Source organism: Trichechus manatus, unplaced genomic scaffold (assembly GCF_000243295.1).
Source record: "Trichechus manatus latirostris isolate Lorelei unplaced genomic scaffold, TriManLat1.0 scaffold00027, whole genome shotgun sequence".
In the NCBI taxonomy this organism is placed as follows: Eukaryota; Metazoa; Chordata; class Mammalia; order Sirenia; family Trichechidae; genus Trichechus; species Trichechus manatus.
This window is the reverse complement of record NW_004443963.1, coordinates 9707565-9722118: the sequence shown is the minus strand read 5'-3', so window position 1 is coordinate 9722118 and position 14554 is coordinate 9707565. Positions and strand designations below refer to the sequence as shown.

General features: G+C 43.8%; 1 protein-coding gene across 1 annotated transcript in view; it reads left to right on the top strand.

Annotated features, from left to right (window-relative positions):
- The window catches only part of BPIFC (BPI fold containing family C), a 59988-nt gene that overhangs the window by 29178 nt on the left and 16256 nt on the right, over window positions 1-14554 (top strand). Inside the window, exons 11-12 of the mRNA XM_004373800.2 lie at window positions 401-571; window positions 2407-2474. Coding sequence (XP_004373857.2) covers window positions 401-571; window positions 2407-2474 — 239 coding nt within the window. The remainder of the gene's footprint in view (window positions 1-400; window positions 572-2406; window positions 2475-14554) is intronic.

Sequence of the window (14554 nt, the reverse complement as noted above, 5' to 3'; positions counted from 1 at the left end):
TTTGAATTCCAGTTCTACAACTTACATGCCTGGAATCTTGAGAAAATTACTTAACCTCTCTAAGACTCACTTTCCTCAGTTGTGAAACAGAGATACTGAGAGCACCTGCCTCACAGGGAGTTTGTGCAGATTAAGTGACCTAATACATAAAGGCCTGGCATAGTGCCTGGCATGCAATATATATGTTCAGTAAATGTCAGCTGTTATTGTTGGGGATTTTGTGAGTATTATTGTTATTATTATTAAAGAGCTTTCTTGTCTATTCTAACTAATAATAATAATAACTAATAATTCTTATTCTCCATGATGTAAAATTTAGTTACCAAATGTCACCTCAAATTTAGATTTCCTCCATCAACTCACAGCCCTTAATCCTTGTTTTCTTTCCCTGAATGGGCAGATTGCAGAGATCTACACCTTGTTCCAGCCCTTTATGGTCCGGTTCATGGCAACAAAGCCTCCTGTGATCAATTTACAACCGGGTAACTTCACCCTGGACATCCCTGCCTCTGTCATGATGCTCACCCAATCTGAGAACGCAACTGCTAAAACTATCGTTTCCATGGACTTTGTAAGTATGCGGAGCCAGGAGGGCAGCCTGTGGATGCCAATCCTGTTCCTGCTCTGGACTGTTGACCAGCAGCTTCCAACTGTTTAGAGGGGTGGGGGCTGATCCATCAGTTAACAGTGAGGACAGGTGGAGAATGGAGGATGGTAGGCCAGTAATCATGCCTCCATGTTGTTGTTGCCGTTGTTGGGTGTTATTGAGTCGATTTTGATCATAGCAACCTCATGTGACAGAATAGAACTACCCTGTAGGATTTTTCTAGTCTGTAACTCTGTGGGGCAGGGCAGTTCTATTCTGTCTATTCTGTCCTGTAGAGTCACTATGAGTCAGAATTCAACGCGATGGCAATGGGTTTTTAATCTTTAAAGAAGCAGATCGCCAGGTCTTTCTCCCTCAGAGCTGCTGGGTGGGTTCAAACCACAAACCTTTCGATTAGCAGCTGAGTGCTTAACCAATGTGCCACCAGGGCTCCTTCATACCCTTAATCATTATAAAATATCTCTCTCACCCTTCTCTCCTTCCTGTGTGCCCTTCACACTGCTTCTCTTACATTGATAGCTGAATCTTTTTCCTCAAAATGAGTCAATCAAGGTGGAACTGAAGTTTATTTGAGCCAATGAAGGTCAAGTGCAATTTGATAGAAGGAGACTAATACAATGAATCCAAGCAAAATGTCTCTCTCTCACATACACACACAGAGTGCATGGAAAAAAGAGATTAGGAATGAATAAAAAATCATTTAAGGGAAATTCTCAAACAAAAAGTCTTTAGTTAGTTTTCTTACCTGAAAAACAGCATTTTTATTTTTTTTTTAATTTTTTTTTATTGTACTTTAGGTGAAGGTTTATGGAACAAACAGTTTCTCATTAAACAGTCAGTACACATATTGTTTTATGACATTGGTTAACAATCGCACGGCATGTCAACACTCTCCCTTCTTGACCTTGGACGACCTTTTTTTTTTTTTCTGGTGAAAATATACATAGCCAGAGATACACCATTTCAGAAATTTCTACATGTACAATTCAGTGACATTGATTACATTCTTCCAGTTGTGCTGCTATTCTCACTATCCTTTTCCAATTTATTCCATCACCATTATCTTCAACTCACTGCCCCCTAAGCTTCGCATCAAACCTTTTGAGTTGCTGTTGTCAGTTTGATCTCACATAGATAATTGTTTTTGTTTTTTTGTACCTTAGATGAAGGTTTACAGAACAAACAGTTTCTCATTAAACAGTTAGTACACATATTGCTCTATGACAATGGTTAACAACCCCATGACATGTCAACACTGTCCTTACTCAACCTTGGGTTCCCTATCACCAGCTTTCTTGTCCCCTCCTGCCTTCTAGTCCTTGTCCCTGGACTGCTGTGCCACATTAGTCCCATTTTGTTTTATGGGGCTGTCCAGTCCCCAGCTGAGCAGTGAACCTCGGGAGTGGCTTCACCTCTGAGCTAAAAGGGTATCCGGGGGCCATACTCTCGGAGTTTCTCCAGTCTGTCAGGCCAGTAAATCTGGTCTCTTTTCGTGAGTTAGAAAGACAGCATTTTTAGAGATATTTCTTTCCAGTATTCCTCAGAATGAGAAGGAAAGTGGAGCATATGATGTTTCCGCTATAAAACCAAACCAAACCTGTTGCCGTCGAGTCAATTCTAACTCATAGTGACCCTATGGGACAGAGTAGAACTGCCCCAAGGAGTGGCTGGTGGATTTGAACTGCCAACCTTCTGGTTAGCAGATGAGCTCTTAACCACTGCACCACCAGGGCTCTGATTTGTGGCCAAAAATGGACAGATTCACTCCTCTTTGTAATGAATGCTTTTGTTGTCTGCAGGTTGCTAGTACCAATGTCGGCCTGATTATTTTGGGACAAAGACTGATCTGCTCCTTATCTCTAAACCGGTAAGATTAACTGACTTTGACTGTTAAAAATCATAGTAATAAGTGAGTCAACAGACCCTTAGAGACAAAGTGAACTTTAAGAAAATAAGTGATATTAGTACTGTCTAGGACTTGAGTAGCTGAAGTACTCCTGTAATAGTCCAGATAATTTCAAAGTGTGAACTTAGCTAAGAACTGTGTCGTGGAATATTTCTATTTTTCTTCCCATTAAGGTACTATTTAAATAAAATGGGGAACTAAATAATTATAAACAGAATTATATAAGATAAATGCTCATTTTAATGGTAAAACAATATAAACTAAAGTTCCTCTTCAACAAATTCAGAGAGCATGCTGTTGAGGAAAGAGTATAAAGCTTTGGGATCAAAGGACCCAAGTTTCAAGTCCCTGCTCACTGGCTATAACCATGATCAAGTCTGTTAACCACCTTAAGCTCAGTTTCTTACCTGTAAAATAATGCAGTTGGAATGGATCATCTCTAAGGAGCCTTCAGCCTCTGATACCCTAGTCCCATTACTAGAACACAGTTTAACCAGACCCTGCCCCATGGCCTCAATGTCTCTCAAATGTAAGCCCTGCAGTGTGAAAGGGCTCGAGCAGGTCAAATATAACAAATTTCTGAACACGAATTACCATTCGGAAGAACCATCTTCAAGGCCCGTTTTCCACAGCCCTATAAAACTAATAGCTGAAGCCATGACGCAGACTACCTGGGGGGAGGATATACAGAAACACCAGATGGACCAGACTCAATCTAGGGAAGGGAGAAGGGACAGCAATAATATATATCCACACATAAGGGACACAGTTACAGAGGCTTCCTAGACATATCCAAATAACTCTCGGGGTTGGTTTATTGGGTCAAAAGGCTTGTAACCAGAATCTTGGGAGACAACTTATTCAATCAGCATAATATAGTTCACAAAGATAATGTTCTACATCCTAGTTTGGTGAGTAGAGTCCAGGGTCTTAAAAGTTTGGGAGTGGCCGTCTAAAATAAACTATTGGTCTCTACTCGTATGGATCAAAAGAGAGTGAAGGAAATCAAAGGCTCAAAGAAGAAACTAATCCACGAGATTAATAGCCCACACAAATCACAGCCTCTTCTAACCGGAGACAAGAAGAGTTAGATGGTGCCCTGCTACCACTACCAACTGTTCTGACCAGGGACACATTAGAAAGCTCAGGATAGAATGGAAGAAAAATGTAGAACAAAACTCAAATTCCTTACAAAGGCCAGACCTACTGGACCAAGAGACTAGAGAAACCCCTGAGACTATCTCCCTAAGATAACCTTTGAATGCGGAATTGAAGCTATTTCTGCAAGTTAACTTTCAGCCAAATAATAGATACTATTAAAAAAGAAACAGTATCACCCGTGAGTAATGTGCTCCCTTAAACAATGAACTGTATGAGACCAAATGGTCAACACTTACCCAAAAGCAAAGGTGAGAAGGCAAGGAGGGGAAGGGAAGCTAGATCAATGGAAACAGAACAGAATGGGAATAATGAGAATGCTGACTCATTATAAAAATTGTAACCAATGGCACAGTGAATCACACAAATAAAAAGAGTTGTGTTAGGATATAGTGTTTTTTTTTTCAATTCCTTAAAATGTTCTTTGTAACTATATTGTTTTACCAATAAAAGGAACAAAATCAAAAAAGGTTTTCCAAAGAGAAAAATCTTCAAGAAAGCATTACTCAACTTTATCTGGCCCTTCAAAGCAGGGCCAAGTTTTCCATTAGGCTCAGTGGATACTTTAAGGACCCATGGAAAAGTTTCAGTATCTTCTAAAATACGGAAAAAAAAAAAAATCAATACAATCCAGACTCTTTATACCAATAACCAGTTGCCATCAATTCAACCCTGACTCATGGCAACCTCTTGTGTGTCAGAGTAAAACTGTGCTTTATAAGATTTTCAATGGCTGATTATTCCAATGTAGATCGCCAGGCCTTTCTTCAGAGGTGACTGTGGGTGGGCTCAAACCTCTAATCTTTCAGTTAGCAACTGCGCATGTTAACCATTTGCACAACCCAGAGACTCCTTTAAGGTCTGTTTTACTCATCTAGTGCTGCTGTAACAGATATACCACAAGTGGATGGCTTTAACAAAGAGAAGTTTATTCTATCACAGTCCAGTAGGCTAGAAGTCCGAATTCAGGGCACCGGCTCCAGGGAAAGTCTTTCTCTCCGTATCAGCTCTGAAGGAAGGTCCCTGTCATCAGTCTCCCCTTGGTCTGGGAGCAACTCAGCACAGGATCCTCAGGTCCAAAGGGCATGCTCTGCTCTCGGCGCTGCTTTCTTGGTGGTATGAGGTCCCCTACTCTCTGCTCTCTTCCCTTTCCTTTCATCTCTTGTAAGATAAAAGGTGGTGCAGGCCACACACCACATCCCTTTACATTGGATCAGGGATGTGACCTGAGCAAGCATATTATATCCCACCCTAATCCTCTTCAACATAATCCAATCTTGCCTCTTTAACCATAGGCAGAGATTAGGATTTACAACATATAGGAAAATTATATCAGTCACAGAATGGAGGACAACCACGCAATACTGGGAATCATGGCCTAACCAAGTTGACACATATTGTTTTGGGGGCAGGGCACAATTCAATCCATGACATAGTCATAAAATATCATACTCGATATTTTTTTATAGAGGGCTTCCAAAGGCAAAAAAGCCTCAGGCCATGAAAGTCATAGTGTGGCCCTAAATTATATGTGGCCCCAGGAGATCAAAGCTTACAAAAGTGTGAACCATTGATAGGTGACCTTTGAGATGACAGTTCTAATGGAGTTGAGAGGATGGAAGCCAGAAAGCAGGAGGATGAGGGGTGAGGAACTGGCTCCATCTGAGGTAGGACAGTAGAGGAGGGAGAGAATTTGGATTGTGGTTTGCCTGAGCACCAGGACTGTGAGTGCAGGAAGAACTCAGCCTGTTTGAAGGCTGAGGGAAAAGGGCCAGTCAGGAAGGAGAGGCTGGAAATCTAGAGTGAAGGGGATGGAGCGGGGACAGGGCTGATAACTGAGGCAGCAAGTTTCTAGAGAGGGTACGTTTGCATTTGAGCAGATGCTTGGCTAATGGCAAGATCCAAGGGAAGGGTTTAATTATAATGAGATTTCAGGATTGTATCAGACAGGTCGTTGTTGTTGGCTGCTGTCAAGGCGGCCCTGAATCATGGAGACCCCATGCACAACAAAACAAAACGCTACCAGGTCATGCATCACAATCCCCAAGATCAGTTGCAGATCTAACAGCTGTGATTCATAGGGTTTCCACTGGCTGATTTTCAGAAGTAGACTGCCAGGCCTTTCTTCCTGGTCCATCATAATCTAGAAGCGCCATTGGAACCCTTTCAGCATCATAGCAACACACAAGCCTCCACTGACAGACAAATGGTGGCTGAGCATGAAATGCATTGGCCGGGAATCGAACCCAGGTTTCCCACATGGAAAGCGAGAACCGTCCAACTGTTCAACAACCTCAGGCAGCAAGCAGAGAGACCAGGCTCACTTCTCTGCTCAAATCTGGCCTTGACCCTCGTTTCTAATGTTCCTACTAGTAAGAAATGGCACATTCAGTGGATATTATGTGAGAGTAACTGAACAAACTAATTTTAATCTGCTAAATTCACACCATCCAAAGAAATGTGTGAGTCCAGTGTCCTGCTGTCCACAAGCATGCTGAGCACTAACCTGGTGAGCACTGACCCTGAACTAGGACTCCTGCCTTCCTGCCTGCTCCCCGCTCTCTCCCGTGGTCACCTTTAGATCTGCACACTGGGGAGACTCCCAGCTACGTGATTTGCAAACGCAAAGTGTAAAGGCGGGGTCACTTGTTCAAATATTATTAAGAGCGTCAAGATGGTGACAGCAGAGCATTAAACGAAGCACGAGGCCCTTCTGAGCACGGGGCCCTGAGTCTGAGGGTGTCTTCTGCAGTAGGTGCTACTGCAAACCCTGGGCAGTGAGCCGACTGGGAGCAAGGCATTGGCCCGTGCATCACTCAGGCCTAACGCAGCCAAGCCAAGAGTCAAGAGTTTGCAAAGGAGCTACTGAGGCGGTGTTGAGCAGAGGCCTTGGGCCTTGGCAGCAAGAGGGGCAGCCTTCCTGCCCACACAGGCCACCCCAGCCAGCTGCCCCAGCCGGCTCCTCCACTGCTCAACTCCCCAAGGGCTGCATTTCAGGATGAGCTGGTTTGGTCTCAGGTGATGTCACAGAGACACAGCAGGAAAGGGTGTAAAGTGGGTGGGGAGCGGTGAGACATCCCTGAAAGGGGTTCTGGGTCTCTAAAACAGGCTCCTCGGAACCCCTGGCCTTTTCAACCTGGCCGAATACATCTCAGGGCTGGCTCCATAGAGAGGTAGAAATCAGAGGCAGTTCAGTGTGGTGGGGTAAGAGAGGCAACGAGGTCAAGGGCTTTGGAGTCAGACTAACTGGGTTCAGATCCCAGCTCTGCCATTTGTTCCCTGTTGGGTCTTAACTTAGGCAAGTTACTTAACTTCTCTAGGCCTCCATTTCCTTGCCTATAAAATGAAGATTTAACAAAACCTACCTCAGGGGGTTGTTGTGAGAAATATGTGAATTAGTATATGTAAAGTTTATGTTAAGTGTTCAGCAGATGGTTTGCTATTACTATTATTTGAAAGTCAGGAATGGCCTCAGCCAGAGAAAGGAGGAGGTCATTTATACAAAATCATTTTGAGAGTCCCCCATTCAGAAGACACCTCATTCCTCTGTCGTCTGCCCAGTGTTGCCTCTGAGAGCACAATTTATTACTACTCTTTATTTTTGGGCCCTTGGAGTCCCTGGATGGCAGCAAACGGTTAGAATGCACTCCACTGCTAACTGAAAGATTGGAGGTTTGAACTCACCCAGAGGCACCTCAGAGGAAAGGCATGGTGATCTACTTCTTAAAAACCAGCCATTGAAAACCCTGTGCAGCACAGTCTACTCCAACACACATGGGGTCACCATGAGTTGGAATCTACTCTATGGCAACTGGAAACTGGTTATAATTGAGCCTTTACTCTCTACTGGGTCTTGTGCCAAGTACTTTACATATATTATTTCATTTAAATCTGATAACACTATATCTCCAAGGCCTGGCACAGTACTCAAGAAATGTCTGTAGAATGAGTGAACAATCCTGGAGGTAGCTACCATTATCCCCATGGTTTATAGATGTTAAATAAATTACTCAAGGCCACAGACTATTCAATGGCTGAGCCAGAATTTGAACCTGGGTGAGTCTGTTTCTAAAGTCATGAGTGTTTACTCATTGCACTGTGCTGCCTTTTGATATGGTGAAGAGCTAAGACCTAGAAAATAAGACTTAGAAATCAAATAGCCTGACCTGGAAGAGGAAACTGATAAGCATGGAGTCATGCTAAATTCAAGCTGGCTGGCAGCACATCCTTTCTCAAGATTAAGTCTTCCCCAACTCAAACAGACACTCGTACTCCAATGTTCACTGCAGCACTTTTCACAATAGCCAAAAGGTGGAAACAATCTAAATCCATCAGCAGATAAATGGATAAACAAAATGTGGTACATACATACAATGGAAAGAGAATGAAGTCCTGATACAACGTGGATGAACTTTGAAAACATCACACTGAGTGAAGAAAGTCAGTCACAAAAGGACAAATACTGTATGATCCCACTTATATGAAATACCTAGGATAGGCAAATGTATAGAGGCCAGGGTTTGGGGTCAGGGAAAAGGGAGGAGTCATTGTTTAGGAAGCAGTGAGTATCTGCTAATGGTTACTGGAAATTTGGCTACGGAATTGGGATCTAGTGCTGCTATAACAGAAATACCACAAGTATATGGCTTTAACAAAAAGAAGTTTATTCTCTCACAGTCCAGTAGGCTAGAAGTCCAAATTCAGGGTACTAGCTCCAGGGGAAGGATTTTTCTCTCTCTCTCTCTGTCAGCTCTGGAGGAAGGTCCTTGTCAACAGTCTTCCTTTGGTCTGGGAGCATCTCAGCACAGGAACCTCAGGTCCAAAGGCCATGCTCTGCTCCCAGTGCTGCTTTCTTGGTGGTATGAGGTCCCCCTGTCTCTCTGCTTGCTTCTCTCTTTTATATCTCAAAAGAGAATGGCTTAAGACATTATCTAATCTTGTAGATCTCATCAATATAACTGCCGCTAATCCATCATAGTGATAGAATTTACAACACGTAGGAAAATCTCATCAAATGACAAAATGGTAGACAATCATACAATACTGAGAATCGTGACCCAGCCAAGTTGATAGATACTTTTGGGGGACACAGTTCAGTCCATGACATGGGTAATGGTTGCACAACATGATTAATATAATCAATGACACTGAATTGTACATGTAAAACACGATGAATTGGCAAATGTTGTCCTGTATATATTTTTACTACAATAAGTGTATGTGTGTGTGTGTATATATATATATATACATAAAGTCTTGATAGAAGAGAGAAAAGATACTGGCAATGGGTGTCCTGAAGTAGAAAAAGCACACAGCTCTTTTCTCCTTGCATTAAGGAATAGAGTGGAGGAAAACACAAAGAAAGCAAAAGCTGGGAGTCTTAATAATAAACTTGGCCTCTTTAGATATGTCTGCTTAAAAGGACAGGCTCTGAAGTCAGGCATACCTAGGTTTGAATTCTCCCTCAGTCATTTGCTAACTGTGTGACCTTGAGCAAGTTACTTAACCCCTCTAAGTTTGCATTTCCTCATCAGTAATACAGAGTACTTCTCCATAGGATTGGTATATGGGTAGATGATATTATGAACGTAAAGCACAGAGCACAATGCCCAGCACGTAGTCAGCACTCAAGAAATGTTTATTACTACTCTCGGCAGTATTTCATTCTCTTTTCCCAACTGAGGATCAAAGTTTGACCAAATGAAAGAGAAAGATTGGTCAAAAGAGATGTGTCAAGTCAGAGTGATCTTAAAAGCCGTGGAGTTGGCCCTCAAAGTCATTAACTAGATTCTTATTACTCCATTTAAAATTGAGACTTTTGTTCTAAGCACAGGCAATCCCAATATGAGTTGGTCCACACAGAGAAACTTCTGGGGATTAACTCAGAGGTCAAGTTAGACAACACTTCCCCTTTCTTGGTTCTCATCCAGCTGACTTAATTCTAACTCTCTGTTTTTTAATTGTGTGCAAAGCTCAAGGCAATAAAATGCACATCATTGTTGAACCATTTAGAACTTTGGAACATTATTTAACGTTGTCATAATTGAGACTTTGGACACTCCCAAACTGTACTCCACCCCACTATCATAAACACGCATGTGCAAAAGCCCTACAAGCCCTCCCAAGCAACACAGAGAACTCAAACACATCTGACCTCATGCAGATGGAATCACTACCTAACTCTACTCCTCATAGCAGAGGTAGATAAACATCTACCAACATAAGCCATCTGGAGAGACATCCAGAAAGGAAAACAGGTCCGGGCAGAATGGAATCACAGTTTCTATGGGAGCCATGCTTTGGCAGGCAGATCAGCAGAGCTGGAGCTTGGCCCCTGGCCTGGCCTCCCCTCCGCCCTTCCATTGAGTTACTGTGGAAGCCAAAACCAAAAACCAAACCCATTGCCATCAAGTCCTATTCCAACTCATAGCAACCTTATAGGACAGAGTAGAACCACCCCATAGGGTTTCCAAGGAGCGCCTGGTGGATTTGAACTGCCCACCTTTTGGTTAGCAGACCTTTTGGTTAGCAGCCGTAGCTCTTAATCACTACAGCACCAGGGAAGCCAGGGCAGAGGAATTCTCCAAGTGGGGTGACCCCCATCGGAAGAGGAAACCTCAAATGGATCCTTCTCACAAACTCATTGGGGGAAATTATAGTCTGCTTGAGGCAATGAGGTTAAAATACTGGGGAACTCTTCCTCATAAAAAGAACCGTTTAATGCCGGGATGGTTCATCCCATTCCTCCCCTCCAACCTTTCATCATTAGATTAAATCCTCAGCCAGTGATTTGTAAACTTTTCAACTCCTGGTCCTACCTTTCACGCCAGCCAACTTTATCTTCCACAGCTTCCTAAAACAAGCATTCTGCTTGAGAGTGGCTCACCCCTAGAGTAACCCCAGTTCCAACCAACTCTCCCCCACCCGTCTCCCATATCCATCCATTTATTCATGCACCCACTCAATGAGAATTTAATGAGCACCCATTACATGCCACACACTGTTCTTGACATAGAACGTAGAGATAAAAAGAGTGGTTCCTACCTTCCAAGTCCACAGTCTAGTGGGAGAAACACTCGGATTAGTGGGCGATTATAATACTGGGTGCTAAGGGATATGGTCAAAATGCGTACCTAGTGCTTCTTTCAAGAGGCAATTTATTTTCCCTCAAGATATCCTCCATATCATACACACACACACACTCACACACACACACACATGCTCACATACACAAACTCACATGCACCCATTACACACAAATACACTCACAGTCATGCACACATACTCACTAAACACACACTCCCATACTGACACTCACACGTATTCACACACTCACTCACAAACACACTAGAACACTCACACCCACATGCACTCATACACACTCATTACTCCAGCCCACACTGGTTTCTTCCCCTTTTCAGAATCCCAGAAGCAAGTCTGTGTGGTATGTAACTGGTGTGTAGCACCTGAATACACACTGTTTGTATTTTTCTCTGCTTCCTGTATATACAGCTCTTCTCCATCACTCATAAATATAGGTATAAACTAAATTCTCCACATTATCTAGCACATTATTGAATATAGAATGAACACCTGGCCTGCCGATCTGTTCTCTGCACTGCAGCTAGTGTGAGCTTTGCAAAACACAGCCATCATCTCCCTCCTTAAAAACCTTCAATAGATTCCTTGCTCTTACGATAAAGATCAAAATCCTAACGTGGCATAAGAAACCCAGCCTGGTCAACCCCAAACCCCAGTCTGCCTCTCTAGCATCATCTTAGGCCTTCTCCTCTTAGGTCTTTGTTCCCTCCAAGAGGTCTTTGCAACCTCTGCCTGGGCCCTTCCCCTCTTTCTTCCTCTTTTTGTCTTTTCCTACTCATTTTCATATGTCAGCTCAAGGATCCCTTCCTTTGGAAATCTTCCTGTGCCCCCCAGATTAGGTCAGGTCCCTTTGCCATTAGCCTCAATGAATTTCTTTCTTTCCTTCAGAGCATTTATCTCAAGCTGTAGTTAAACTTTCATTAGTGGGATTCTTTGATTAGTCTCTGCCTCCCCACTAGGCTGTAAGCCATACAAGAGCAGTGATTGTGTCTGGTTTTACTCACAATCATATCTCCAGTACCTGTTGCAACGCTGATGCAGGTGTTCAATAGATATTTGCTGGATGGATCAAGGAATGAATGAACAACACCAAGTGTCTAGAATGTGCCATGCCCTGTTCTCAATCCTGGGAATATAAAGATGATTAAAACTGGATCCCTACCCTTGAGGAGTTCACAGTCAGGTGGCAGAGAGATAAACAATTATTATGGTGGGTGTATTCGCAGTGTCTGCAACTGTCACCAGGTTGGAGGACTGGCAAAGCTGGTGTCTGTGTTCTGATCAGCTTGACATTCATGACATCGTATTTGCTATCTTGACCCAGATTGTGAAAGGCTTTCTGCCATGCTTAAGAGTCAATAAACCTTCTCTAAAACTTTTAAAATAGGCTTTACTTTTATGTCTGCAAAGTAGGGCTGTTTGAGCCCCCCGCCCGCCCAACTACTCTATGGTTCTGTAGTAAGAAAAACCACTAGAAACTGAAAGTTCCTAGTAGCACGACTCTACCAGGTTAGGGACCTGGTAGAAATGAAAAGAGTCCCTGGGTGGTGGAAATGGTTAACACACTCAGCTGCTAATTCAAAGGTTGGTCGTTTGACCATACCCAGAGACACCTGGGAAGAAAGGCCTGACAATCTACTCCTGAAAAATCAGCCACTGAAAACTCTATGGAACCCAGTTCTACTCTGACACACATAAGGTCATCATGAGTTGCAATGGCAACTGGTAGAGGTTGAACTGTCAAAGGACCAAAGTTGGATGCCACTTAGTGGTTTGAGTTGAGTTTTTGTGTTTTTCAGAACCAAGACAGGGAGTTTATTCTTTGCTCCATTTGTCTCTTCTGTTAGTGGGAAGTGTCTGTTAGCAAATTAACCTGCCAGGTATGTCTAGAGACCTAGGGAAGAGACAGAAGTAAGGTGGCCTTCAGAGGAAAGGATAGTCTGGCTCATAGGAAACCCCAACAAGCTCACTCACTCATTCACCAGCAAGTGGTTTTGAGGTACAGCAGTCCTGGTTTGGGGTTGAGATAAAAGAAAGGAAACTCACAGGTGTATTACACCTTTATATAGGGTAAATTTCTAAACTGGACTATATTTGCCCATCACAAGAAGCAGTGTGGCCAGGGCAGGCATCCCCTTCACATTTCCTCAGCATCGCCTTCAACTGTTCATTCATTTGCTCAGCTTACTTCTTTAAAAGATACCGTAAGGATTCTGGTCCTCACTTTCTACTGATCAGTTGGTCAGTTTCAACCATAGTGTTATTGATATCATCTCTGATCCTTGTCAGATTTAATTCCCCTTTAGCTCTTTACTTTTAGTTGTCACTTCAAAACTATCTCAAAACCTAATTTATACTAAAGTGGTACTAGCTGATAATATACAAACTTACCTCTTCTGTGAATATGTGCTCTTTAAATGTGAAAACAGGAAATTTAGAAGAGGTAGCACCTGTGTTGAATATTAAGCAATAAAAAGGAGTTAACGAATCAAAGGAGAAGGGGAAGGGCAATTCCAGCGGAAACAGCATGAGCAAAAAGCATGGACACCCGAAGAGTCATGGTATTTGCAAGAAAATACCTTACCCATACCTTGTTTATAGATCTTTAGATCATAAAGGAGGTGGGGCCAAGATGGCAGAGAACTCAGATGCTTCCGGTGGAACCTCTCACAGCAAAGACCTGAAAAAACAAGTGAATCGATTATATATGACAATCTAGGAGCCCTGAACATCAAAGGCAAAGTTGAAGAACTGGACTGAGTGGTGGGGGCGGGGGTGGGGGCATGGAGAGACAGTTCGGAAGCAGCGAGGAGCTGCCAGACCTGACCCGGTGAGAGCCTGAGCCCTTCAGGCCTGATCAGCTCATGAGTAGGCGGTGAGGCAGGCAAGCAGTGGTGCTCGGGAGGCATTTTCCGCACCGGGAGAGACCCAGCAGCAGAGACTCTACTTGGCCACCCAGAACCAGTGAGAAGCAGCCCTCAACTGGTGAAAGATAAGTACTTGTGTCCGGCCTACCACGTGGATCAAAAACACCCCCTTAGGGAAAAACCTCTCTCCCATTTACCTCACCACTCCCTGCTCTGCACTGGGTCCTGGACCGGCTTCAGCAACTGCGGAGTCCCCTGGGCTAGAAGTAGGATCCATCACACGCCCAGATCCATTCTCCTAGCCTTGGAAAGTGAACAAATTAACAAACGGGAAAAAATAAACTGCCTGCTCCCTAAGCCTGGAACTCAGGGTAGGCACAGCTCTTTGCCTACGCACAGGTGTAAGGGATCCACAGATTTTGAGTGCCTTTCCCCCTGCATAGACTTGTGTGGGCCAATTTCAACAGCATAGGCCCTCATTACCACAGTACAACAGGGTATATACCTGAAGTCTAACTTCAACTGTTAGCTGTGAAGTGGCAGGTTCATGACATTTGACACTGCTCTGCCCATGAAGCAGGGTCTTCCCCTACCCACCTCAGGGGCCTGAGAACTGGTGGCCCCACCCACACCACCTAGCCACCTGTGAATAGGGGCCCAAGAATGACAGGTGCCCCACAGTCCTTACAGCCAACAGCACTGAGTACTCATAGTCTGGCTGCAAAACCCACCCATCTACGCACTCTAGGGAACAGGGACACACCGTCCTCCTGGACACTCAGGGGCAGCCGTCAGTCCCCTGCCTTGCTCAGAATGTGTCCCCACACTGCAGCCAGATGCCTATGCCTACACCAATCACTCATGCCTGTCTAGGTCTGTAGGTGAGAGCCTGCACCACACACTTGGTGGCTATCT